General features: G+C 44.8%; 1 protein-coding gene across 2 annotated transcripts in view; it reads right to left on the bottom strand.

Annotated features, from left to right (window-relative positions):
- The window catches only part of LOC126544408 (gamma-tubulin complex component 2-like), a 66,277-nt gene that overhangs the window by 25,414 nt on the left and 13,491 nt on the right, over nucleotides 1-27,372 (bottom strand). Inside the window, exons 8-19 of one of the 2 annotated variants that reach the window (XM_055062555.1) lie at nucleotides 24,313-24,390; nucleotides 22,774-22,982; nucleotides 20,012-20,073; nucleotides 16,822-16,864; nucleotides 16,448-16,519; nucleotides 15,101-15,162; nucleotides 11,796-11,908; nucleotides 7,059-7,212; nucleotides 5,567-5,746; nucleotides 3,224-3,285; nucleotides 2,146-2,187; nucleotides 1,908-2,002 (exon numbers count right to left, since the gene is read on the bottom strand). In XM_055062555.1, coding sequence (XP_054918530.1) covers nucleotides 1,908-2,002; nucleotides 2,146-2,187; nucleotides 3,224-3,285; nucleotides 5,567-5,746; nucleotides 7,059-7,212; nucleotides 11,796-11,908; nucleotides 15,101-15,162; nucleotides 16,448-16,519; nucleotides 16,822-16,864; nucleotides 20,012-20,073; nucleotides 22,774-22,982; nucleotides 24,313-24,390 — 1,172 coding nt within the window. The remainder of the gene's footprint in view (nucleotides 1-1,907; nucleotides 2,003-2,145; nucleotides 2,188-3,223; nucleotides 3,286-5,566; nucleotides 5,747-7,058; nucleotides 7,213-11,795; nucleotides 11,909-15,100; nucleotides 15,163-16,447; nucleotides 16,520-16,821; nucleotides 16,865-20,011; nucleotides 20,074-22,773; nucleotides 22,983-24,312; nucleotides 24,391-27,372) is intronic. The other variant, XM_050191722.2, reaches the window with a different exon arrangement.

The following is a 27,372-nucleotide window of genomic DNA, read 5'->3' as shown; positions in this document are numbered from 1 at the left end:
AGAAGGAACTACACAAAGTAAGGTTTGTAGTTTTATCGGCTATATAAATTGCAGTAAGAATTTGCTTAGTAATTAAATTAACCAGCATTGTTTTACTAATTGAACTAACAAACACTTTGTCAAACACAAAGGCAAATGTGGACAGACCTGACTAAATGACCGCGAACACTCGCTGTCACAACAGTGGCATGACGAAAAACGGCCTGGTGGAGTGAACACTTCGTGTTGCCTACCACTCCAACGCGTTTCCGGAAATAGAGATTACGCGACCTCCAACACTAGGCATGCAGGAAGACAGCACACACATTGAGCGACCAGCCATATCGGCTTGCCTAAACATTGCACCCGCAGCAGATTACATCACGGCGCCCAAGATACGGGGTCTCCAAAGGTCCTCGTGTATGGGCTGTGTATGCCCTCAGCTGCATGAACAGCCATGACCGAGCTGGAGAAGGCCGCTCCCCTGTCCTCCTGGTGCATGCCCGATCACGATACGGCACCCTCTACAGCCCCCCTTCTTCACCCTTGTCAGCACTTCATCAGAGGACCTCCCATATTAGGTGTGCAGGAGGATGGCACACATCAAGCCACCATCCACCTTGGCGATCCTAGCACTCCTTCCTTCCATCACACCCACAGCATATGGCGTGCGGGGGCGCTATCTTATCGTGCTTGGATTGCACACAGAACCTCAGGCGAACCTGATACCGAAACTTTGACTGGAGTGTTTCTATAACTGCTATCACAATAAAAAGCGAAAAATGGGGTGGAACACAAGCATTTGGCTTGGGAGCACTTCACTGTGCAGCTATTCAAAGCTGGCAATTGAGCCTGCACTATGAAGCAACTACCGTATTTATTTGAATATAAGGTGAGGTTTTTCCTCCAGAATCCTTAGCCTCAAAGTGGCCCCCCCTGCCTTATATGCGAGGTTGATAGATTGATAGATGATGTGAGGTTGATAATTGGCAGCAGCAGTGCTGAATTTTCAGTGATCCAGACTTGAGACAGCAGTGCAAATTGTTGCAACTAATAAACCTTGGCAGGCGAGGCAGAACTGTATTTTTCAGCATACAACTTGCACTGAGAAGTTGAACAATTTCGCAGGAAAGGCAAGGTGTGGATTACATGCAAATTTATCCTTTAGGTGTGGCATCATGGCAATATGAATTCTGCCTTGCACAGGTGTGGCTTTAAGACAGCAGTGCGCTGCGATGAAGGCACACCATAAGGTGAAATTCGTGTTGCTCTGAAGTCACACCTCAAAGCTAAATTCAAATGTAACCTGCACCAATTACTCCGGGACATTCCGATTATACGGTATTTAGGGCAATCCCCACCGAGCCTGAATAATGCAGCAGCTACTCTATATTGCCTCAGTTCTTCTAGAGCGCGGGTCTTAGGCACCCGTTCCAGCGGCGAGCGGTGGCAGCGGGGGATGAATGACGGGAGGACAAAAACGAAAGAAGAGGGTGCAGCAGAACCACGAGGCAGAAAGTGGAGGGGGGTACAGCAAAAGAGTGAGAAGCGTAGCGCGGCGACAATGGCTGCGAAATGATGGCAGGGTAGCACATGTCATCTGGGAGGTCTGTCAGCAGCAGCTGCTGTGAATCGCGCCTACCATCACCCGCACACTGGCTCTCATGACCTCCAGATTGGCGAGGTAGTCGCGCCTGCACTTCGCTCCATTCGCAATGCATCGCACGACACAGATTGTCTGCACCAGCTGATGTATCTCGAAATGAAAACATGTACAGAGCTGCGCTCAAATTTCGAAGTGGGGAGTATCATAATCGTCGGTAACTTTTATTTTTGGGGTCTCCCAACTGCACCCTCACCTTACAATCGTGACCGGCTTATAATCGAATAAACAGGGTAAGTATGACTGGCAAAAGCTCAGTGCTTACGGTGCTAGTGAGGACAAGGTTGAGGGGCCACTCGACGTCATAGTTGAGCGTGAATGCCTCATGGCCAACAACCACACGTGTCTGGGCATTCTTGTCTGCGAGAGAAACAGCGAGAGTAGCATCATCACCACCACCAGATTAACCTTGATGCATACAGCATGCACATTACCAGTCGTAGAAGCAAAAATTATAACTTTGCAAAATTAAAAACATTATTAAAAGCAACAATGCTTCTTACGTGTTAGACTAGTCTTGGAAGGCTCTTCTGACTGGACCTGTGCTGCAAGACGTTATTGTGTATGAAATACCAGGCTTTTTTTCACCGCACTAAATTTGAAAGAAATCACGTGTGGCTGATTGCTAAATTCTAAACCTCAAACTAAATGACGTGATGAGGCAGACATTACTTCTATGATGAATCAGAATGCATAATTGCCGAATTAACAACCAATCTCTAATCAACTTTTAATTAACTACATTACGACACACATTGCAATTTACAAATGACAGCAAGTGAGTGTGCAAAAAGTACTCAGTTGCAACAAATTCTCACGGTGGCACCAGTTTTGAAAGATTAATTTTAAGATGTGTGACGAAATACATTGGCGTTTCAGTTACTTTTGTGCTTCAATGCATAGAACTGTTTTCTTGAGAAAGTAAGTAGAGAAGCAATGAATTTTTACTGCAAGTTTGATAGCGCGTATCTCGAAACCAGCGGCATCCTGAGGGCTAGCGGGTCCCAAGCAGCCAGAAGACGAGAGGGATAACACAGTGTGACATTTGCAACTCCGTGCAGAGATTTTATCGCTTGCTTTATGTTTCAGTTCTCCTTTGTTCATTTTAGTTTTTGTATACATGAGATTGTTTCATGCTACATTTATCTTTCAAAAAGCAGAAGGGGCAGCTTCATCGCACATCGTGACATAGTCACACATGGTGACACAAACTTCAGGTAAACTACAAGGTGCTGTCAGAAAGGATGATGTAAATAGTGAGTGAGAATCACAGATTTCTATGTGGCTACATTTGTGAAAGCAAGCAAGCCACACAAAGCCAGAAAATGTGATGGTTACCCCGAACTCGCTCAGACTTGGCAGTGCAATGCTTGTGAAAAGGCCTCCCTGCTTCACTTTCAGGACAAGAAAAAGGTGGTCCCCGAGCACAGACCACCATTCTGCCTGTTTTTGTTCTTTGGTCTACGCTGCTCCCTATCTCCTAATGTTATTACACTGTTAACCTTTGCCGTCACACCTCAACAATGAAGGGTTTTCAGTGGGAACTGGCTTAGCCCGTAAACTCCCGTAAAGTTCACGTACCAGGTTCGTCACCCATCAGCTTCTCCATCTGGGAGGCGAGGTTGCACTCCAAGATCTGGTGCCTGCATGACAAGTTTGTGTTTGCATACAACATCAGTGTGCTCATCTCAGTACATTTTGACATAAGTTAAGCATCGATGTAATAAAATTGAATATAAGATTCCCAATATAACCTCTTCAGTCATGAATTACGATCGACTGTCGATAAATGTGTGAAATTTACACAATTTTATGCCGAGGTGCTGGAGACTTCATAGGAAGTAAGCCATGGTGGGTGAATGACTCTGTGCATTATATATATTGACCGATCATAATTACATAGTAATTAGGTATTCATTTATTGCACAGTCAGTCATGCCACAATTCTTCATTAGGAATATTGAATCACCCACTTTAATTACATGCACAGGTTAATTATTGGTTGCAAGCATTACGAGGAAAAAAAAGATATATCGCAATTACTACCAAAATGCCACACTACAAACGTCCCGTCAAACATGGCAGTGCCCTCACCAAAGCGGACATCTGAAGTGGTACATATCACTCAGAAGTGAAATGTTCGTACTTTAGGAAAGCAGAATGTTCAATTTACTCAAAGGCTAATGTTCGTTGTCTATTTCTTGCAACCACTGCAGAGAAATGGCAAAAGTAAGTCACATCCACAAATGTGTACGCCATGACTGAAGGGGGTAAAGAAGTAGTCAACTGTTTATAACTTCTTTTCCATAGAATACCATGTACAATCAATTACCAATTTTCAGGATGTACGATTTTTCGGACATGCCCAATAATTTTGACGCTTTCGTGGCATCGCCACATACCCCCTTAGAGTCAATGTATAAGAGCGTCTAAATTTTGGATGCAAAAATCCTTTGCCACTAGATTTTCCTTATTTTTCACCATTAACTGCAGGTCTGAAATGGCATTATCGAAGCCACCACTGGTGCCATTTTGATTATCTCACCACCTCGAACAGGCGCTTTCGCGCACAGATCCATTGGCAGCTGTAGCCACCACCGTGACAATGCTAGGCCTAACTGCTTTGAGATTCACAACCAAGATTGTTGCTATTTGGTGCTTTGTTTTCCATTGAAAGAATTTGCCGCTGTCAGCTATAACGCCGACTCCACCTTTGAAATCTTCACCAATGGTTTCGAAGCTCTGAAAGCACAATGCATTGCATAATACCAGTTTTTAAAGCCAGCTTCGCCTCAATACAGCACTGTTAAGTGGTGAAGCATACATGAAGTATTTTGGTGAAACATACCAAGAGTAGGAAGGGGCAATTGTCACGGGACATTGTATTTATTCCTTAATTATACAAGCCTACACCCGTCATCTCCTGTCACAGTATAGGCATCAATAGGCCTGGTAAGTGTACCGGCAGGTCTTCAGTGCTATTTAAGATGTGCCTGTGGCAATTTGAGCCCTTGGAGGTAGTAAAAGGCACGTATTCATTTTTTCAGACCACCCAATTTTTCAGACATTTGCACAGTCAACGGTGTTAGAAAAATCAGACGTTCCCTGTATTTAGATATAATATTATGATATTGTAATAATGAAGTGTATGTATAACGATATCAACATAAAAAAATTCATTGCCACTGCAAAACGATACCAAGACAATAAATGGAAATTTCTGCGGAAGGAGATGGTCGAATGGTTGAATTATAAGTGGATGCTTGCAGATGCACCTCTCTAATTGCGCAGTGCCCAACCAAGAGTGACTGCCGAAGAGGAACGACATCATGTTCGGTATGAAGTCCAAGTGCGATAAGGTCCTATCCCATCACACTTCTCGCTCCAACAAAGAGTACAGATACAAATGAGTGGATTGTCAAGTCACGAAAGAATTGCCCAATGCAAAGTATTTCAACGTTGCATGAATATGCATGAAACTACCACTTTATAGATGGTACCTCAAAAACCCACAGACAAAATAATAGTAAGAAGTAAAAAGAGGAAAAACCTCCATCAAGCAGGTGGAATAGTTTTGCAAGCAGCTCACTAAGACTCCTAAATCCACTTTTATGCCTTGGTGCCACATTCTCAAATACAGCAGAATCTCTTTGATACAGCAGTTCGAAAAGGGAAAATAAAAAAGGAATGTAAAAAGAAAGCATAACATGAAAGCACTATCATTCATATTGTATGGAAAGCAAAAGATGCTCACTCCCTATTCTCTGCCATGATCATATCAAAAGGAAATGCAACGAGGATTAAATACAATCAAGTCTAATGGGCTTGCATTCTGGTTTCAAAGTACACTCATAATGGCTTGACAGGGTAACAGCAACATGCACCATGCAACGACTGAGGCAAGGCCCACAGCTGCCAACCCACTTGACACAGTCCTTGTATCGGTCGTTGCCAACTGAGCTGGTGGAGACCGCCAGCTGCAGCAGCAGCTCCAGGCGGGTGGGCACAATGTCATCGATGTTCTGGCCAAGCTCCTCCTCCGCCATGTCCATGAACTGGACCACAAAGTCACCCTGGTCCATCAGGAAGAAGTGCTTCACCGACCTGCAGAAGGTTGCCCCAGTTTCTTGTACCACATATGGTGAATGATAAGATTCAGTTCCATGGTACCAAACCTGAAATTCGGTATCTCTTGAGGGAAACAATGGCAAACAATTTTGTTTTCTATTAAAAAGCCGTACTTATATAAAGTTGTGTGATTCAATTCTTGGTCGGTTTACTTCACAGGTTGTTATGGTAATAATTGGTTCTGTTTAAAGACTTGTATATACACAGTTGCATATAAAAAAATTGTGTATCTGTGCTTATATACATGCATATGTATGTAGAATAATACAGTTTATTTTGTGTGATTGCATGCTTTAACACTTATTTCACCAAGCACTAGGTTTGTACAATTTTTTCGTAGCTGCTGCTATACGTATACTGATTATGGGTCTCCACTAGCGTTTGGCTACTGGTCCTACAGTTTTTTGTACAAATTCATGTATGAATGATAAGTAAATGAATTGAACTGAATGAATGAATGAATGAAGGGAGGTCAGTGGAAACCTTACACCTGCGTCAAATTAAATCTGTTGCTGCCTCTCCCAAAATAACACTCACATTCTCCTGCTACTCCTGAAGCAACTAAAAAAAAAAATGCAAGAATACTGCAGACCCCTGGTGCCATCTATGGAGAGGTCAGCTAAACACCCAGAACTTCTAGGTTAAATTTCTGACAGCAGGTAATGAACATGTCTCAGTGCTCTATTGCTTCATAAGGAAGCGCTGCAGTCTAGTCAGCTTGGCAGGTCAGCCTGCACTTTCATAGAGGCAAAAACTTATGAACTGTTGATTGACTCCAACAAAAGCGATGAGGAACCAGCTCATCAATTTAGCATGAAATTTTCCCTGAACCAAGATGCAAAATAAAAAAAAAAGGAAACCCAGCAAGGGGTAAGTAGCAGTTAGGGAAAGAAAATGGCGGTAAAACAGTTAAGGATGCACAGAAAGGTATAGATCATTGAAAAGGTCACAAATGGCCATTTGGGGTTCTTTACCATGCACTCAAAGCATGGAACACAAGCATTTTTGCATTGCAAGTACAAGTACAAATATTTAATGTACGCATCAGGCAAGAAACAAATGGTTTGGATGCTGGCAGTCAATGAGTTAGAAAGCTTCTACATTTGTGCAGCATTAAGGCTGGACAAACAAGACAGAGAATGACAAAAAATTATAAAGATGCGTTGGTAGTGTCATGGCCCCGCTGCTTTATGCACGCTACATTACACGTGCAGGCTTGTTCCTAAGGCTTTCAATGCAGTAGCAGCAAAGTTAAGCAGTTAGAAGGGAGGAAGACATTGCCACCCACCTGAGGCGTCCCATTAGGTCCACTTTGTCCATGAGCAGGTTGAGGAGCATGCGGCTTGCCTTGTGGTACACGGTGTCAATCTTCTCTGTGTACTCGCGTTCGTCGAGCGAGTAGCACAGCCGGCCGTCACCCGAGCATGATGCCGGCCTCTGGCCTACAGGGGACAACAACTACTCATAAATACTCCCGGCTGACGTAGGGAATATGTTCACCACGAGGACGTGACTGTTGCAGGGTGTCCACTACACTGGCATTTCCAAATTCTCTGATATTTGCAGGTTTTTCCCCGACTGTCTTTCTGAAAGTTGCCTGGCAGTCACGACAATGACAATTTATGTGTAATGAAATAAATGGTGGTGCATGACTAGCCACGCTACTACCAAACCATAATTTCAAACTACACTACCAGTAAGACATCAGCTAGTTGAAATCAAGATTCAACTGTTTCATGTGTTTCAGGAAAGCTGACAAGGGCTGACAAAGGTGGAGTCTTGTGCAAGTTCGTAATGCATGGAAAAATGAGCACAGGACCAAACACAGGAACACGTAATGACACACACAGCATCGACTTTTGAAGAAAGAAAAACGTACATGATGCTAGAGCAGTGCCGTGCGAGTCCCCATCTTCCGAGCTCTTCTCATTTTTGTCTGTTACTCAAGCTGGCATTACCGCGACTTTCGACCCTTTCAATAAAATTACAGCTGATTTTCCCTTACAGAGGCACAAATTCTGAGTTTTTCCTCAGTTTTTCCAGACTACTCAAAATCCATGAGAATTCCCGGTTTTACCAGTTGGTAGACACCCTGTAACTAGTACAAGAAACTGTGGTTCCACAAACTCTAAATACATAACTTCTGCAGACTTGGTGTCGCAAATCTCTACACTTCCCTAAAGTATCGCAAATGTTCGCACGTTGTGTCAAGCTGGGATTACGCATTGACGCTGCATCTCTGGATGCCTGCCGACTAAGGATGCCTCATGTTGTAAACAGCCCTGACAGTATGGCTATTATTCACATACTCATCAGTGCCAGTTTAATTAAATTCTTGGGTTTCATGCCCCAAAACCACAATCTGATTATGAGGCAGGCCATAGTGTAGGGGCTCGAAATATGCACATTACACGAGCGTTTTTGCATTCTGCCACCGTCGTAATGCGGTCACAGCAGCCAGGATTGGACCTGCAATCTGTAGCTCAGCAGAGCAATGTCATGGCATCTGGGCTACCATGCATGGGTCAGTGAGAGATGAGAAATGAGCAAAATTCTTAACTAAGGGGCTTGACACATGGTGAAAAAACTTTGCAGAGAATTTATCCCATTTCTGCCATATTTTTTTCTCATTCATTTGCAGAAAATTTAAATTCGTTATTTCGAAAACAACATCTGGTACACAAGGGATAAAATGAATTCTAAGATTATCTCAAAACGCTAGTCACCATATTTCGAGTCCCACAATATTTCCAGAGATAAATGCTGGCTCTAGGCGTTTGCCCTGCGATTGTACGTCACTTTTGATGTCAAATTACCTTCATAAATTTTGTGTTGCAACACCACAATCATTGGAGAGCAAAGTCTGCATCTGAGTTGTGTACATCCGACGAGTTCTGATTTCGGTGATTCAGTTCGGTGGTTTCCGTGTTTTTACACATTCAAGTACGCTCATGTAAAACTGTATAGATTAGCCTGCAAGTGTTTCCTGCAAGCACGCACTTGTCAGGGCAGGCACCAGAACCTTGCCTCCCAGATGGAGAGGCTAATGGGTGGTGAAACTGGTGAGTGGACTTTACAGGAGTCTTGTAGGCAAAGGCTGGCAGCATGATCAGCCTTTGCCTACAAAGGGGATGGAGTGTATGCAAAAGTGTCGCAGGATTTAGTTCATACTGTCAATGTGAAGATACCGTCGACACAGGATGAAACCATATCTCTGGTCGCAGACTCTCATATTAAACAAAATGGTGACCATAATAGCAACTCCTTTAGTGACAGTGTCTGTATCAGATGAGCTGAGTCAGTGAATGAGTATACGCACGAGTGGAAGTTAAACATAGAATAAACTTCAATATAATAAAAGTTTAATATAGCAAAGTATTTAACTTTTTATAACTTCTTGTCCATAAACCACTATACAGTAGAACCCCGCTGTTACGTTCCTCACTGCTGCGTTTTCCCGGCTGCTACGTCGTTTTCATCCGGTCCCGGCATAGCTTCCATAGGATCCAATGTATAAGAAACCCCGCTGTTACGTTGTAGCTGTGAAAACGTTCCCGCATGATACGTCGCAACTTAGCACCCCGAACCCGCCTGGGCTAAAGTAGACAACGCGCTCCAACCGCCATTTTGGCTTTTGACGAGTTTTGGCTGGGCTTGGCCGGGCTTGGCTATGGAACTGGCTGCAAGAAGCCGCACGCCAGTTCGAGAGGCCGCCACTAAGTGGCCATTCGTGAAAAATGATCTTACTATCACCACTGTGATTACGGTCACCGCTTGGTTGTTGGACGGGTCGACTCACGGAGGAAGGAAACTCGGGAGAGGCCCCGACGTCACTCTTTGTGAAGCTAAAGTGAAACCGGAAGTTGGCGTTGCTCGTGGCGTTGCTCCGCTTATCGGGCCTGCTCTCCTCTCTTGTTTACGTTTCTCCCACGCCGCGCTGCGCGCAACCGGGCTGCTCGGACGCGCGCGCTCCGCAGCAATACTAAACAATCGTTAGCACGTTAGCATGATTACGCCAACGAGGGCAAAATTTCCCGCGTATATTCGTTCGTCCGTTGCCATTGCCGTGGCGCGGTGACGGCGAGGAGTACGAGCCGCATGATGCTGGGTAGTTGCCAAATCCTAGCTTTGGAGAAGCCGTCGCGGCTCTGGACCTCCTCCGCAGGTACGTCGCACCTCACAGCGACGCTGACAGCAATGCGGCCTTCCAGGGTATTGAGAAACGTGTGGCGATTTATAGCGAGCGAAAGAAACGGCAAGCCACCATTCTGGACTTTTTTAAGTCCTAAGCGCACTCTGTGGAAATAAATTGTCTATAGTTGAAGCTGCACTTTTTTCATTCATTTTCGGAGCTTTCCTCACAGTTGCGTTTTCCCGGCTGTTACGTTTTTTTCGCCCGGTCCGGTGAAAAACGTATGAACGGGGTTCCACTGTATACAGACAACAACCTATTTTCCAGATGCTGGATTTTTTGGACAAGCCTGACAATTCGGATGCCTTCATACCACCACGTATTCGATGAAGTAAATGTATAAGAACATTTGAAATTTCAGACGCAAATACGTTCACCGTCTGATTTTCAGGAGTGTTTGCCATGACCGCAGGTCCGAAACGGCATTAATCGAAGCCACCACCGGTGCCATTTTGATTATCTCACTGCCGGCACTGTCGCAGGCAGATCCATTGGCAGCCGTAGCCACCAACAATGCAACGCTAGGCCTGGCTACTTTGACATTTGCTGCCAAAGTTCTTGCTGTTCAGTGCCATGTTTTTCATTAAAACAATTCGCCACAGTTAGCAATGGTGCCAACTCCACCTTTGTAATCGTCGCTAATGGCTTTGAAGCTCGGAAGCCATGGCGCGTTGCATAATGCAGGTTCCCAAAAGCCAGCTTTGCCTCAATACAAAAATGTCACACAGCAAAGCATAAGTTAAGTATTGTAACGAAGCATACCAAGAGTGGCACGGGGGCAATTGTCACAGTACACAGTGTGTATTCCTTAATTACACACGTGTGCACCCACTGTCTCATGTTACGAGCACCGCTATGCCAAATAAGCGTACTGGCATATGTTCAGGGCTATTTTGGAAGTACCTGTGTCGATTTGAGCCCTTGGGGGCAGTAAGAGGCAGGCATTCATTTGTTCAGACTGCTCGATTTTTAGGACATTTTTACAGCCCCTAAGGAGTCCTCAGTCACAGTTTCGCCCGAAAGACGAAGCATCGATGGAGATAGTAGATCAGTAAACAGTTATACGATGTAAAGATAGTAGCTTTATCGGCCGTATAAACTTGTAAACATTCGCTTACCAATTAAATTAACAATCATGGTGTCCCGTGCACAAGAAAATATGAATACATCTCACTCGATGACCGAGCACACTCGCTGTCAAAATGCTGGAGTGAGGAAGTGTGGCAGCAGCATTGAGCGAATTGAACTTAGTGCTGCCTCTCACTTCAACGTGACCCAAGCGGCGAGAACACAGAGCACTGGAAGCTATCAGCACACAGCGCACTCTGTTCCCATCACAGATCGCTTTCAAGATAGGGCCGATGTGATTGCGCATGACCGTGCCATACACAGCCACTGCCGGAGTAGAATGCCCTCCTCCCCCCCCTTCCCTCCCCTGGTGCCTTGTGCATGATGGAAGACGCATGCTCCTCCCTGGCTTTCCTCTCTTGTGCGTGCAAGATTGAGCCACCATGATCGCCTCACCCTCACATGCTTTCAATTGCACATACAGCATATGGTGACGATTTTATTGATCTTGGACTTTAATGGACCATCACAATGATAAAAACAACAAAAATGTGCCTCGAGTGTCCATATAATTGCTATCGCAATAAAATCAGACATTGACTGTATTCGGTTCGAAACTGCGAATATTAGCCTATCCCTAGTAATTATTGCAGGAAACTATGTCATAGATGGCCCCAGCATAGTTCAGCAGGCAACACGCAAACATGTAACACAAGACCTGCTTGAATGTTCCAAGAACGATCCCTTGCTTGCTCGAGAACTTACCACACTGGAGGATGACGTTCTGGTATTTGCCCGTTATGAGGATGCGGTCCTTTAGCGACCGCAGGAAGCCCGGAATCATCTCGGAGCGCAAAGCATACCGGCTGTTCCAGTAGCTGTCATGACATGCAGGTCAAGGAAGCTACACAGATAAAAAGTGAAGCAAGTGGTTTCTAAGCAATACAAATTTCCAAAATAAGGAAATCGAGTAGCCATTCTTTATGATGAACATAATGAAACTTCAGAAATCTGTTCCCATCAATGGATGGTCAGCATACCACAATACTGAAGCTCCACAATGATTAAAACATTCTGACGCAGAACAGAAGGTTGATTCGTTTGAGCCTCAGTACAGCAGGCTTCCACTAATTCAATTTTCCAGTCCATTCCATCCCATTCCATCCCAGTGAAAGGTTGTGGCCCGTGCCCATGCACGGGCCACAACCTTTTGCCTATGGGCAAAAGCTTTCGTGATTTCTATTCTAAAATTGGCCTTTGCCATAGATTCCAAATTTGACCAGACAACAAGCACGCACCTGACCCTTATAGCGACTCCGCCCCTTTAGCAGCAGCATGTCTCAGCAGAGCTAAGGAGACAGTGAATACAACGCACACGTCATCTCTTGTTCAAAACGCCCCATTTTCGGCCTGCCCTAGGAAGGTTTTCTAGCAATGTCACAATGTCGGATTATGGTATTTACTCTATTCTAACATACGCCTTCTCATATTTCAAGAAAATCGGGCGGAAGATTTCCTGCGCAGTGCAATCAGATAAGAAACCAAAACCATGTTGCAGCATTTGTATGCTTTACCAGATAACACGGCTGTATCGTGGCAATGTCGACCTTTAGGAAACCGGTTGCCATTGTGCAACACATATTCTACCCTTCCCATTTTCTTGCTAAAAATCGAATATGCATTAGATTTCTACTTCGTTTAGGAGCTTTAACTAACATAAGTTAAAAAATTAAATTATGGGGTTTTACGTGCCAAAACCATTTTCTGATTATGAGGCACGCCGTAGTGGAGGGCTCCGGGAATTTCGACCACCTGGGGTTCTTTAACGTGCACCTAAATCTAAGTACACGGGTGTTTTCGCATTTCACCCCCATCGAAATGCGGCCGCAGTGGCCTGGATTTGATCCCGCGACCTCGTGCTCAGCAGCCCAACACCATCGCCACTGAGCAACCACGGCGGGTAACAAACATAAGTTTTCTACTTTGTACACATAGAAAGTGGACGCGCATTCCATTTAGGGTGTGTTAGAATCGCACAAATGCTGCCAAATGAATAAGGGGTGAGTTAAGGCATTTCTTCTGCATCTTGTTGAATTCGACCCAGCAGAGAGAAATTGGAGGACGCTTAAGCTTCGCCTTCAACAGTGGAACGCGATAGTGTTATCGCACCCCGTTCGCATCGCCTACTCAAACGCGATACGTCAGCCAAACGTCGCGATCGGCCCAGATAGCAGGCCCCGGCGCGCGATGAAGGCGGACGCGATCATGGGGCGAGTGGCGCGCCACGTGTCTGGGCAGCGCCGTACATTGCGAGGAGGGGGTCTTCTGTGTTTGCCGCAAGATGGCTCTGCGTTGCGCAGAGCGCAGAAGAAATGTAGCAGAAACGTACTTCGCTACTCGTGAAACTGCGACTTCTGTAAGTTACATGGTCATAATTACCGATATACACCGCAGTAGAACTTTCTACGGCACGTTTCTAAGGCAACACCGCATTCACTAGAGGCGATTTTGTCCCGTTTTGAAGGAACGAACTCGTGGCTGAGTGGTAGCGTCTCCGTCTCACACTCCGGAGACCCTGGTTCAATTCCCACCAGCCCATCTTGCAAGATGTTTTTTTATTTATGAAGTGCCTTCTGAGATTTATCGCTCACGGCCAATGCCGACACAGACTTTTCTGCGACACGAGCTCCTTAACGTTGTCGCGTTAAAATATTCAGTTTCATTGGCACCATCAAGGTCAAATTAACTGAAGTAAACTGTATAGCTAATAACATCGTATACGTAAACATTGTCGTCCATTTTGAATTGAATGCATAAACAATGGAGCATGTGTGTAAGTCAACATTTAATTACATTCCACAATAAGTTGTCACGGTTGAACTGCTATCTTCGCTTGAGACAGAATGCGTGTGTCCATGCGTGTGTTGCCGTTTACGACATTCACGCAGATGGAGTTCTGAACACTTTTCTTCCGTTATGCTACAATGTTTCAGCCGAGATTCGGGCTTCACATCCTAACTCTCCTGTGTGTTTTTTGGTCGCATATTTATGTAACAAATTCTTACTAAGTAGCTCAGCTTTCTATTGTATTTGTTAAATAAGTAAAAAACCAACAGAAATGGGGAACGTTTGTCCTTTGCAATATCGTCACCTTTAAAAATGGTGCCAGCTTACGTTTACACTTACAATGTGTGTATCATCCGTTTTACAGCCCTCCATCCAATGAAATACGCCTTTCTTCTTGTACTATAGTGAAAAGTCGTTACTACGAACACCAGGTTAACAAACTCTTCCGATCAATCTTTTTGGAAATACCTCGCTGAATACTTCTACTTTGAAAGTAAAAATATTTCAGCGCTACAAACTTCAGAATACCGAACTTTTCAGGATAACGATTGTTATTGAATTACCATGTCATGTTAATAACACCTCAGTACTATGAAGACGTATACTTAAGTCTGAAGATTCTTGGATTTTAGTGTATCTTTCACGGCAACCAGAGCGAAAGGCTCGCAGAGAAGATAACACACACGACCTAGTGACAAATTGAAGCATCATCCAGGGAGGCGTGGTGCATGGGCTTAGAAAAACAGACGGTGAGGGCCGGACGGCGGCTTTTTTCTGTTGTGGAGGCAATGACTCATCAGGTTTGTGAAAAAAGAAAAAGAGAGCGTTGAGCTTTGGAGGCGACATGGAGTTTCTTGTTCGCGGGCTTGTTGGCATCCCTTTTGCATGTGCTACGGTTACTATACGGTGTTCCAGGAGAGCATGAAAGCAAAATCTATGGAAAATGCCACGCGAAATGGTTCATTTTAGGACTTTCACTATAATGGCTTTTGAGAATAACAAACACTTTGCTGAGGTCCCCTAAAGTTCGTTGTACTGATATTTCACTGTACATGGGTGCGTTGCAATAAGCTTCAACACAGGGCAAACAGGAGTGCCCCCTATACATGTCCCAGAACATGCTTTGTCACAGCGCTTCTGGAGCACTTCTGGTGTGTTACTGGTGCTTCTGTTCAAGAAAGAAATGGTGACGAGAGAGACTGGCAACAACAATGCAAGGATACTTGTCCATGTTGTCGACGGACATGTCCTCTTTTTTCACCTGGCTCTTGTCTCCCACCAGGAACTGAGTGTGGGAGAGGAGGAAGAAAAAGAAAGAGTGGAACTCGGCGTCACATTTCACTGTTCCTCAGCAACACAATTGTCACAAAACGATTCGCTTCCTTAGCAACAATGAGCCGTCTCAGTCGCACTCAGCGCTGATCCGGTCCCCATGACTAAAGAAAAAAGCCCCTTGCAGATACCTGCTAATCCAAGAAACTTTCACATGAAGGACAGCGAAAAAGTGAGCTCGCACGTCCCTCTGGAGAGTTAAGGTCCTGGCTTGACACTGTCTGAAATCAAGCAAAGACTTTACCAGAGTCTTTGCAAATGCTTTACTACATAGTTCAGCACTTTTCCTATTCTCCATTGTAACGAATGCACATTCCTGTATTCTGTGCCAACCATACCAATGCCGGCAGCACAATTTGTCAGCCTCGTCATACAACCACTTCAAGGCTGTAACACAGGCTGTGTTAATTGGTGTTCTCCGACGTTCTATATAGGCTACAGCATCACACACCACCGACCTACGCTGGCCGCTGCATGAAAAGCGCCATGCAACTGCCACCTAACAGTTTCACTATAAAACCTTTGACCGTGTACTGTGACCTGCGAGGCAAGAGAGCAAGGAGACAAGACCCGAAACACAATACTTTGTCTGCTTTCTTCAGAAGAGGCAAGATGAGACACAGAAGTGCAAGCGAATTACGTTCATAACTTCATTTGTAAGAAATCGCACAGAAATGAAGAGCCTACTCTTGGTGATGCATTCGATACACCTTAGAAAGAGAGCTTACGCACAATTTCTGAGATCACGAGACGCAATAACTGACAAACCAAGAACAAGTGCACTGTTCAAAAGCTGTAACACAAGGACCTGAAACAGCTCAGTGATTTTCTGTGTATACCGGTCAAGTCAGCTGCTTTCATCCAAGAGAAACAACAGGCATGAGAAAACCGACTGCATGATGAGCGTGACGATTCAATTTTACAGTTATACTGATAAAACAAGAGAAAGCAATGCTTCTTTTTAGAGCTGCATAATAGTAAAAAGAAAAGTATTCTACAATTTGAACTTCCAGTACTTTCCGTTCTTGCTGTTTTGGCAGTAAAAATTTTTCAACATGACAAAGCCATCCAATTTTTTTCCTTGAGAATATAATATGTGAAATGTTTCACACGCACTGTATATTCTTTTTCTGACGTCATCGCAATTAATGAAGAATGTGTGGGCAGAAAGTTTCAATGAAAACTATGGGAAAAAAACACAACAAGAACAGAAATAGGTAAGGAAGAATATGACCAACCTCCTTGAATGGGTCATTTATGCACCCTCTGTAGACCCAACTTTCGAGCATGTTGAAATATGGTACAGATGCCTGAAGGTAGAAGAAAGAAAGCAAAGATAAATTATGTTGCTGCACAATACGATGTCCAACCAATGCCGTTTCCAAAACACTGCATTGAATTACACTTTAAATAATTTCACTGAAAGATGGAACATTCTACTTAAGAAGCCTTTGAGAAAGTTCACTAGAACATCCCTCATTAACATTCATTTTGTCGGATTTTTTGCACTTACTTTTGATGTCTCCCTTATTAAATGGCTCAGACAGGTTTTTTCAGTAGATGATTTTTTTTAAATTAGAAAGAAAATGAAATTTTTGCATCGACCACTCACCGCTTTCGCAAGGAACAAGCAGATGTCTCTTGCTTTGGTGTCACTGTGGGTAAATTGAAAGGGACATTTTCAAGGCTGTCAGTCAATCTGCTTATAAGACTATTAGTCAGCCACTGCTATGAGATTGTTCAACCTTTTCACTGAGAATTGCAGTGATTTATGCTTAGCAGAGAGAGAGAGAGAATTGCAAGAAGTTTGGGAGGCTGTTAAAGGATTGCACAAAACTAAACAGCACAAACCTCAAGTGGTGTAAAACATTGTTGATATGTACGCACTTAAAATGCAGCTGTAATGAATCTCTGACCCAATCTCCATAGAGTCTAATGTACAGGCCGATTGCTAAAAGCGTATGCGCTTGATCGCGCCCTAAAACACCTCTTGGGCTTGGTGGAAAAACGCATTCCGTGGATAGCATACGCTGATGCGAACATCTCAGCCAAATTTTTTCACTTATGTGTGGAGATCACAAGCAGAGCGGTAAGTCACTTTTCAAACACCCTCTTTTCAACAGAAGCCTTCTCTGCACCCTTTCAGGGCCGCAGGCGGCTGCCCATTGATGGACGACGCTATCATGAAAAGCGCCAGCAGCGGGGAGTGAATGCTTTGTCTGCCTCTCGCTCCAATGGGTCACTGAAACTCGAGATTACACAATCTCCCGATACAAAACGTCTCGATTTCTGGTGCATGTTTTGGCCTTGGCTGTGCACGGCCGTAAGGGCGGCTGAGGGTGCACACAGCAGCGCACTCCGCTTTAGAGGTAATCTGCCGTGTGTGCAAAGAGTGGGCAGGCTGAGACGGCGTGGCATCACGTAAGCCGTCTTCCTATGGCAAAGGCGTGTACCAGAAATCAAGATGTGCACAAACTTACACCCCCTCCCCATCCCGCCCTCTCGTATGCGCTTGATCATGTTACCTCGAGCTTGCTCCCCTCCACCTCTTTCCCATTGCTTGCGTGGGAAAGCTATGCTTTCTTGTCCCAACCCCGCACACCTTCACGCGCACCTACAGCACACACTGCACAGGGAGCGATCGGATCTTTATCGCCCTTGGACTTTATATAGCAACACGATGCGGCTCCAATTCGGTGGTCATCCTTGTCACGCAGCACGCGATTTGAGAGGTGCATTTGCAAGCCGTCGCTTGTAATTCAGTCATTTGACCATTTGCATCCATGGAAGTTTCAATTTATTATCTCTGCATTCCTTTGAGGCAACAGTGAAATTTCGTAATGGTGAAATTGCATATAAACGCACTTCGTTATATTGAGGTTCTAAATACATAGTGTTCTATCGACAAACGGTTATGAAAAGTAAAATTTTTCGTTATATCGAGAATTTTGTTTAATGAAGTTAGTTATATCGACGATTAACTGTACAGTACACATCATGCCGGCAACACCAGGATAACCTAAAATTTGACCCCCGTATGTTCAGCACGTTGAAAGTGGTCGGCAGCAGGGTGGTGATTAGCTATTGCCACAACACACGTGCCCATGTGCTTGGCGAGTGAGCACTTTGGTATTTGGCGAAGGCACAAACTCGGCACACTTGCTTCAGTGCACCCAAGCTGTAGGGCAGCATGTCGCCAGCCAGCCGAGCTACGCACGATGCACTCTGGTCTAGCGGTTCTGGCCTGAGGTAGGACATGTTCTATTCCTACGCCAGCTGCGCCAAAGCGTACCGAATGCTGCCGGTCATGCTGACAGCACCAGATGATGGACTGCAAGCCGTCAAATATTCGTCAGTGTGGCCTAATTATGCCACACAGGGTGCATGTCTGTGTTACACCATACTATATCTACGCCTTAGGTTCGGGCTTTTCGGAAAGTGCTGAGGCGAGTTTACTAATGATTCCAGCTTTGGCGTGGGTGCTGGGATGCTCATAACAATGAGTATCGGAAATGAATGAATGCGTGAGGAGAGCCTCAGTGAAGAACATAGCCACCAATGGGTGCGCCTGCAAGACCACGCTGTGATAAAGCACCCATAGCATTACATATCAAAGCCAACCCTATCACAATAAGCATGTGTGGCGTAGTACCACTGGAAGTGTACTGCAGGCGTTTAATAGGTGATGAAACAAACGCACCACCATTCTCTCTGTCGCTTCTTTAAGCGGGGGCTGTCCCAACACCGCACAGTTGTCATGTTAGCTAGGCAAGTTACGTTCACCACTCATCCGATAGTTGGCTGGACTTGTCCTTGTGGTTAAAAGAAAGAAAAGCCAGTAACAACATGTTGATGCAAATCTGAAGGAAGCAGCGTCAGGGCTAAGATGGCTGCCCCATTGTTGACATGGATCACATCGCAGGAGAGTGACCTGCAGAGCACTTTCTTGGCAGTGAAGGTATTAAACCAGTTGTGATCTAGGTGTTGCATTTTTCCCCCTAGGCCAAATTCCAGCCAATGAACATTCCTATTCACAACATTCATCCTTCCAGCTAGTGCATCTACCAGTGCATTGTCATCATGGTCTGACAGCGTCTTTTTTAATTGTTTCTCTTGTTTCACACATGGCACATGCATGTGGTTCCTTAGTGTGTGCACACAACACAGTTCCAAACACCAGACCTTGATTTCCTCTGGTGTTGAAAGTTCATTAATTGAATTCTGGGGTTTTACGTGCCAAAACCCCAATCTGATTATGAGGCATGCCATATTGGGGATCGCTGGACTCATTTTGACACCCTGGGATTTTCTAACGTGCGCCCAAATGCATGGTATGCGAGCATTTCTTTGCATTCCACCCTCACTGGAATGCAGCTGCCAGCCATGGCTGGGACCGAATTCACAATGTGGTGTTCGGCAGTGCAGCAACACAGCAACAGAGCTTCCGCAGCAGGTACGTGGAAAAACTAGCAGAATTTGTCCTCTTCTATGTGGTGACCGCATATTACAAAAAAATAACCTCAATGCATATTAGAATCAGCCAGCAGGCGTGGCCTGTTAAGGATTGTCATGGTATCGTTCGGTAAGCCCAACGAATTGTAAATGCATTTTAAGAAGATAACAAACGCAGCGACATTAGTCTTCTGAAAAACGTGCTGTCACTGAATGCTTTATGTGCGACGCATATGCACGCAGCCATATAGGGTTCATTCTTCAAATGTACGGCCTTAGGCATTGCCAATTTAATCACAGCTATAGGTCAAGAAACTTTTTTAAAAATACGATAAAGAACAGAGGCTCACCCAGTCAATGACGTGGCTTGTTTGTGCAACGTACCCAGAGTCTTGCCTCCATAACACTGCCTCTGAAAAAGAATTCGCCAGGCTCTAGAGTATGCAGGGCTGGAGAGTCACTCCTCGTTAAAAGGCTGAACGCTCAAGAGCTTCCACTTTTTTTCCTGGCCACATGGATTGAAACAGCAGTGAGCTGGTGACAACATGCACATGATTAGAAAGCACTACAATTAAACGACCTTGACAAAACAAATTATCGCATGCAGTTGATACCTGATATTCAAACTCAAAGAGCATAACGGCAAAGTTTGATATGTTGATAATATGAAATATAAAATGTGCCTATCTGAACCTTTTCTGAAAAATCTGCAAGTCTTTGACAATTTCCTGAGATAACAAAAAGTGGAAATTTATCGATTCGTTTCTCAAAGACCACGCCTAATTCACAAAAGTTTACAGATTCTTGGCACGAGGGCCGTGAATCTCTCGCACTGCAGAATGCTCTTTGATGTACACAACAATCAATTTTCCGGATGCCAAATTTTTCGGACACGCCTGATAATTCGGATGCCTTTGCCAAACCACCATGTAGTCCATAGAATCAACTGACGAGAAATGGATGCCTTCACCATCCGATTTTCTTGACTTTTTGCCATGAGCACCGGTCAGCATTGTCGAAGCCACTATTGCCATCATTTTGATTACCTCGTCGCCTTGCACAGCTGCTCTTTCACGCAGATTTGCTGGCAGCTGTAGCCATCACTGCGGCAACGCTAGGCCTACCTGCTTCGACGTTCGCTACCAAGCTTCTTGCTGTTTGGTGCAGTCTTTTTCATTCAAAGAATTTGCCACTGTCAGCAATGGTGCTGACGTCGTCCTTGTAATTCTCGCCAATGGCTTCGAAGCTCACAAAGCACTAGATGTTGCATAATGCTGTTTCCCCAAAGACAGCTTCACCTCAATATAGTAACGTTACGCGGCAAAGCATAAGCGAAGTATTGCGGTGAAGCATACCAAGATAACAAAGAGGCAACTGCCATAGGACACAGTATGTATTCCTCAAATATACATGCATGCACCTACTAACTCCTGTCACAGCACGAGCACTGATAAACCTAAAATGTGCAACTACTGGCAGGCCTTCAGAGCTATTTTGGATGTGCCTGGGGCAATCTGAGCCCTTGGAAGCAGTAAAAGGCATGGATTCATTCTTTTCAGAATGCCTGGCGTTCCAGAGGTTTTTGTGGCCCTTAAAAATAAAGGGAGGGTTTTACGTGCCAAAACCACTTTCTGATTATGAGGCACGCCGTAATGGGGGAGTCTGGAAATTTTGACCACCTAGAGTTCTTTAACGTACACCTAAACCTAAGTACACAGATGTTTTCACATTTCGCCGCCATCAAAATGCGGCTGCCGCAGCCGAGATTCGGTTCCACGACCTCGTGCTTAGCAGCCCGACACCATAGCCACTAAGCAACCATTTCTGTGGCCCTTGGGGAGCCTGAAAGATGTTGACTGTATACTGATCCCTAAAATAACCCTAAAAGCGAGTGTCGCCTGGCCGTGGGACCGCGGTGCACCTCATGAACGTCGAAGTGCTCGTTACGCGTGTTTATCAGGATAAGGTAGAAATGAGCACAGCGCGGAAGCAGACCAGCCTTTATGGATATGCGCTGTGCTGCCACCAGCGCAGTTTGTACTGCAAGTTATGTGATTGTGCCCTGCATGTCCGTTATAATATGCCGTTTAAGACTGATCATCCTACGTTGGCGACAAGTCAATCTAGGCACTGTGCGATTCAAAATTGGTTTTCCAATTGCAGCGTGCGATTCAAGCATTCGACCATCTGCACCTGTGGCAGCTTCCATTTATTGTCTCGGCATTCCTTCGTGGCAGCAGTGAAATGTCGTTACATTCAACTCATGCATGAACGCACTTCACTAAGTTGAGGTTCGAAATTCACGGTGTTCTATGGACCAGAAGTTATAAGTTGAATGCTTTGTTATATCGAGAATGTCATTATACTGAAGCTTGTTATATCAAGGTTTAACTGTGTATCCATGTTTCTTATATTGATGCACAATGGTAGAAATGTGCCATCCGACTGGTACGAATGAGTTGAGCGATAGGTTCTAATATACCTCTCACACGTGGCAAGCCCTGCCAAAGCACACGTTACCAGTTGTGACTGCAGTGGTAATTTACACTGCACATTATCATCACAGTCAGGCTCGAGTGCAGACACCCCTTCAGCACAAATCAGCCTCATCGGAACAACGCATTCATTGCAGGCCCACATGCTTCGCTTCTTTCTATATTATAGCCAAACCTTCTTCTGTTTTCTATTTTTCGCATACTCTACATTACAACAAAATTTAAATGATGAACCACAGGCGTGACACTAACAGAAGGCAAAACTGCAGTGTAGCCTTGACACAGTGACAGCCAATGCTCTAGCGCAGATATGGAGACATGGATATTAAGGGTTGCATAATGGGTAAGAGAAGAAGGAATGTGCAGTGGAGCACAGCAGAGAACTAGGTGGTGGAATAATATTAGGAAATTTGTTGTCATAACATGGAACCAGCTGGTGCAAGACCAGAAGACAACAGGCAATCGCTACGAGAAGCCTTGATGATGCAGTGGACATTAGGCAAGCTTATGACGTTGACGCCACGGCGCCAACATGGCTTCAACGATCGTGCTGCAGCCACCAAAATGGCGTCGAAATGCGCCCGACCATAGCGGAGACGAAGACTCAAGACGCTCACCGCCCACACAGCCTGCGCACATGTGGCCAGCACGCTCATGTAGGCCAGGGAAGGCTGGACGTAGAACCAGGCCTTAGGCAGGGTCAACGCCCCCTGGTTGACCAGCTTGTGCTCCAGCTGGGTGACCAGGACCAGGTAGTCGTCCAGCAGCTCCCGCATGGCTGCGGCCAGCGCCTGGTTCACCATGCCCTGGCCATGCCCCTGCTTCTCTGAGGGAGATAAACATGCTGGGCTGTTTAACAGTTCAACTCCAATACAACAAACACGGATGCAATGAAATGATGGAGATAATAAAGGAAATCAAAAGTGTTTCTCATTGATACTGGAACGTAGCAAACATATCTTTATAACCAATGTTGCATATAATGAAGGTAATTTCGTGTCAGGTGCTAATTCATTATAGAGAAGAGAGAGGAATGAGATGGGAAAGGCAGGGAGGTTAACTGGAAGAGCTTTTGGTTTAATTTGCTGCACTGCGGCAAGGGCAAGGGGTACAAAAAGAGGGAAGAAATAGCAAAGAAACAAAGCAAATGCACAAAAAAAATGTAGGAGCTTGGGCACATTTGAGAGGGGTTAGAGAGAGAGAGACAAAAGGGAAGGAAAGACAGGGAGGTTAGTTAGTGTAAATACCAGCTGGCTACCCTGTGCTGGGGAAAGGGGTAAAGGGAATAAAAGGAGAAAGAAGAGAGAAAAGACAAGAAAAATGCACACAGTAATGCGATGTTACACGCAACAATAGTCAAAGGCGGTCGCACAATTCACATGTCCTTAAGAACTTGAGCAAAGCCCTTAAGACCTTGAGTGTCGAAACCCGTCTAGACCAGTGTCCTAGAACTTTCTCTTCTGTGAAGGGGCGATTGTCCAGTTTTTCGAGCGCGGTCACAAGCACTTTCTTTGCACATTGTCTCCCTAATAGGCCACTCAGATGTAAAAGCTTCAATACTGTTTTTTAATTCATTATAATGATGTTTAACGGTATTGGATGACCACCAGTAACCCCTGCGACAAAAATAAAAATTAGATCACCGTATTCACCAGATTGTAATTGGCGCCTTGTTTCGCGAAAATTGTTCTAAAAGCTGTCTGAGCAATATTACAACCTGATACGAAACAGAAACTGCATCTGTCTTGTCGTCTTCCAGTGCATTTAGTGGTAGAGGTTGCGTAATGAGGAGTTTCGAAGACACACTGAAGCAAAAGTGTTCATTCCCCTCTACCTGCACTCAGCTGCCACGATGGTGGAAAGGACACGAAAGCTTCTCTTTGTACTTCCGCTGCAAAGATATCGTCCAGGTGGCACAAAACTACCTTTGATCCCGCCAACTCTCAAATTCAAAACAATTACATTTCTTTCTCGTTGAAATTGTTTGTTTTTTCCGACTGCCCGATGATTTGGAACATTTTACAGCCCCTTCCACAAAAGAAAAATCTTTTGGCGACTGTACTTATTTGCATACATGGTTGAATTTCATTAAAACAAAATGTCAATTTTTAAGACTCTTATATCGAGGTTTAAGTACAAGCTTGGGAAACTCTCACCTTCTATGAACCGGACAACTGTTGAGTAGTGGCTACAAAGAGGAAGAATCTTCTTCACCATCTCTTTCAGCGAAGGGTCTGCGATGAAAACAAAAAACCATAACAAGACAAATTTAAGCTTTCTTTGGTAAAAACATTGTCAACAGTAAATTTTTTAGTGCACGAAAACAGAGACAAGACCCAAAGGAATGACATGTCCACAGCATTCCTTTCAGTCCTGCGTCGCTTTATGTGCTCCAGAAAATTTGCTATGGATCACCAACATGCCCAAGTAAATGCTCTTTGAATTGTATATAGGCTCTCTGCCCTATAATTATTGCCAGAATGATTTGTGCCACTCACGACAAAGTTTTTATTTAAAGGAACACTAAAGGAAAATAGTAAGTCAAGCTAAAATGATAGGTTAGTGCACAAGAATATCTAAGGCATGATTATAGCAAACAGAGCCTTAGTAATCAAGAAATTGAGGTAAATGCAGGACAAGCTTAGAGACTCCTCCGGGACTTTTAAGTACTTGCCCGAAGGCGTAGGTACTCCTCATTTATATTCTGTGACTAGTACTCAACCACTCGCTATAAAAACATCATTATATTGCATTATGAGATGACAGAAAATGCTACTTGTCCAGTTCTATCTCATTTTTAGAAAGAAGAAATCATTGGCTTTAACCTTGACAACAATGCGGACGGTCGAAAGGTTTTGTTTTCGCTCGAGTCGGCACCCCCCGCGATTAGGCATTTCAGTAGTTCCGTTATCAAGCAGTGCCATGCCGGTTTTACTGGTTTGCGAAACTCGCACAAACTGCAAGTAGCAGAGAATCCCACTTTCATGTGTGGCCGTGGGATGCCTGACCGGTCTACGCCACTTGACTAAAAGAAGCTGCAGCAGCGAATTCACCGCTCTGTCTTGGCTGTTTCTCTATGGCCACACATTTGCGTTTTATGCAAAAAACCGTACCACTGTCTGATGGGTGTGTTTTTACTCACCGACGGGAGCAAAGGATGTTGATGGTGTATGCAATGTCACTCCTGCCCCGGTTGGATGACGGGATAATTTGAATTGCGATGAAGGTATTCAGATACTATAGGTGCAATTTTCTCGGAAATGAAATATTTTCTAGGCACCAAACAAGCGTTGTGAGGTTTCTTGAATTGTATTTAAATAATCCACGTCGATTTAGTGTTTGCCGTTAGTGTCCCTCTAAGATATTCAGGCAACAGCAGCTGAAATTTCTGCTATAATATGTGTAGTGGGTGACAGCAATGCAGGTGGTTCTGAATAATTAAGAGGGTAAAAAAATTGAGCCACTCTGAAAGTATTTGCATTTCTTTGAAATATCTTACCAGAAACTGGATCAAATAACAAAAGCTTTATGCTATCTATGTCCTTACAACGATTGTAAACAAGTTCTAAAAATCAGGCCTTTGACAATAAGTGCAGAGAAGTTGGTGGGCATGCCGTGAGCACAATTGTGCAAGCAGCACCTGTACAGGGTAGAAGCAAGATACAGTCGAACCTCGATATAACGAAGTCCAATTTGCAGACGAAAATTTTGTTAAATCGCGAGTTTCGTCAAGTCGACGTTCGCATGTTTCAGCAGTCCAAATAAAGATGCAGGTTCTTGGAACACTCTTGGCATATGGCACCTTGTAAATAGCATAATCACAAAGATAACCAATAAACCCCGGAACTAATCACACAACCAGGAGCGTGATGCCTGATAGCCAGCGGATACAAACGCATTTTTCTCCATTACGCGTACGGTGAAGAGCAGGTCTGCAGCAAGCGCTGCGCCTAGTGCTCATAGCTGCCACTATATGTGGCCATCAGTGCCATCATCATCATTTGTCATCACTAAAAAAAAAAAATGTCCTTTCAAGAAGACATGGCAACCCGTGGCGCAAAAAAAAAGTGCATATACCAGAGCTATCAACTTGAATATTTTTTCGAAGAAAATTGGAAGTTGTATTCACTTGGTGGATCCATGAGGCCACCACTTACCATTAGAGCGCTTAACACTCGCAGCCATCGGATGATACCGCGCTCAGTAAAGCAATGATGACGTTGATTCATGAACGCTGGAATATCTTATTTAACTTCCCGTAGAGCAATTCTATGCAACTCAGGTGGAAGCGAAGAACTCCGTCAGCTTCATCTGCAGCTTTTTAATAAGCGTCGGGGTTATAAGGCGCTCGTAGGTTGACAGGGCTGCTAAGGCTTGCTCTTGTGAGTGCGCGCCCGCATACATGCGTAAGAGATCCAGCGCATCCATGACTTGCTTTGGTGTAGCTATGCTACTTGCCGCCTGGAGTTCTTCGTCTGAGTCGTCGTCCTGCATTTCTGTATCTGTAACGCTCTGGATTATTGCGTCATCGTCCAGCTCTTCAGTTGTCACAGCGCAAGCATCGCTGAAGACAAAGTCCTAGAGTGTCACGTCGCTTGGAGCACCTCCCTGGTCGCGGAGCAGCTGCCACGAGTCAGCGACATCTGTTGTGTACGCCATACTTTCGTCATCGTCATCGTACTCACGGCGGAGCAGGGCCTTAAAATTAAGGTGGATGTCCGGGCTTGTTTCATGACCATGTCGCACTTCACTAGCAGGGACCGATCACGCATTTCAGCGACGTACACCGCAAGCTTAGCCTACAGTTTCGGAAAGCATCCAGACTTTGGCACGTGGGAAATTTCTCACTTGTCGTCACAGGTGAAAATTTCGCTTTGCTGCAGTCGCCACTCTCGCACCACCCGTATGTGATTTCTTTCTTCAGCGTAAAGGACGGCGGCCCTCTTGAACGCTGCTGTGGACGAGTGCCGAACGATTAGTGGGCCTGGAGCACTTATGACGACTGGGGAAGCATAGCAGTAGCACGTAGCCGGCAGTCAAGTGGAACGCGTCAAACCAATGCCAATGCCTTTCAACAGAGAAAGAAACCCGCGAGCGGTGTCTGCTCTTCCATGAACTACCGATACTCCCCGCAAGCGCCGCCGTTCGGAGGGTGCCGTCACAAATGGGAACAGCGGCACTTCCATCAACTATAGACACCCCCCCATGAGTGTTGC

This window comes from Dermacentor andersoni, chromosome 10, assembly GCF_023375885.2.
Source record: "Dermacentor andersoni chromosome 10, qqDerAnde1_hic_scaffold, whole genome shotgun sequence".
Classification (NCBI taxonomy): Eukaryota; Metazoa; Arthropoda; class Arachnida; order Ixodida; family Ixodidae; genus Dermacentor; species Dermacentor andersoni.
This window is presented reverse-complemented; position numbering and strand designations above follow the sequence as displayed.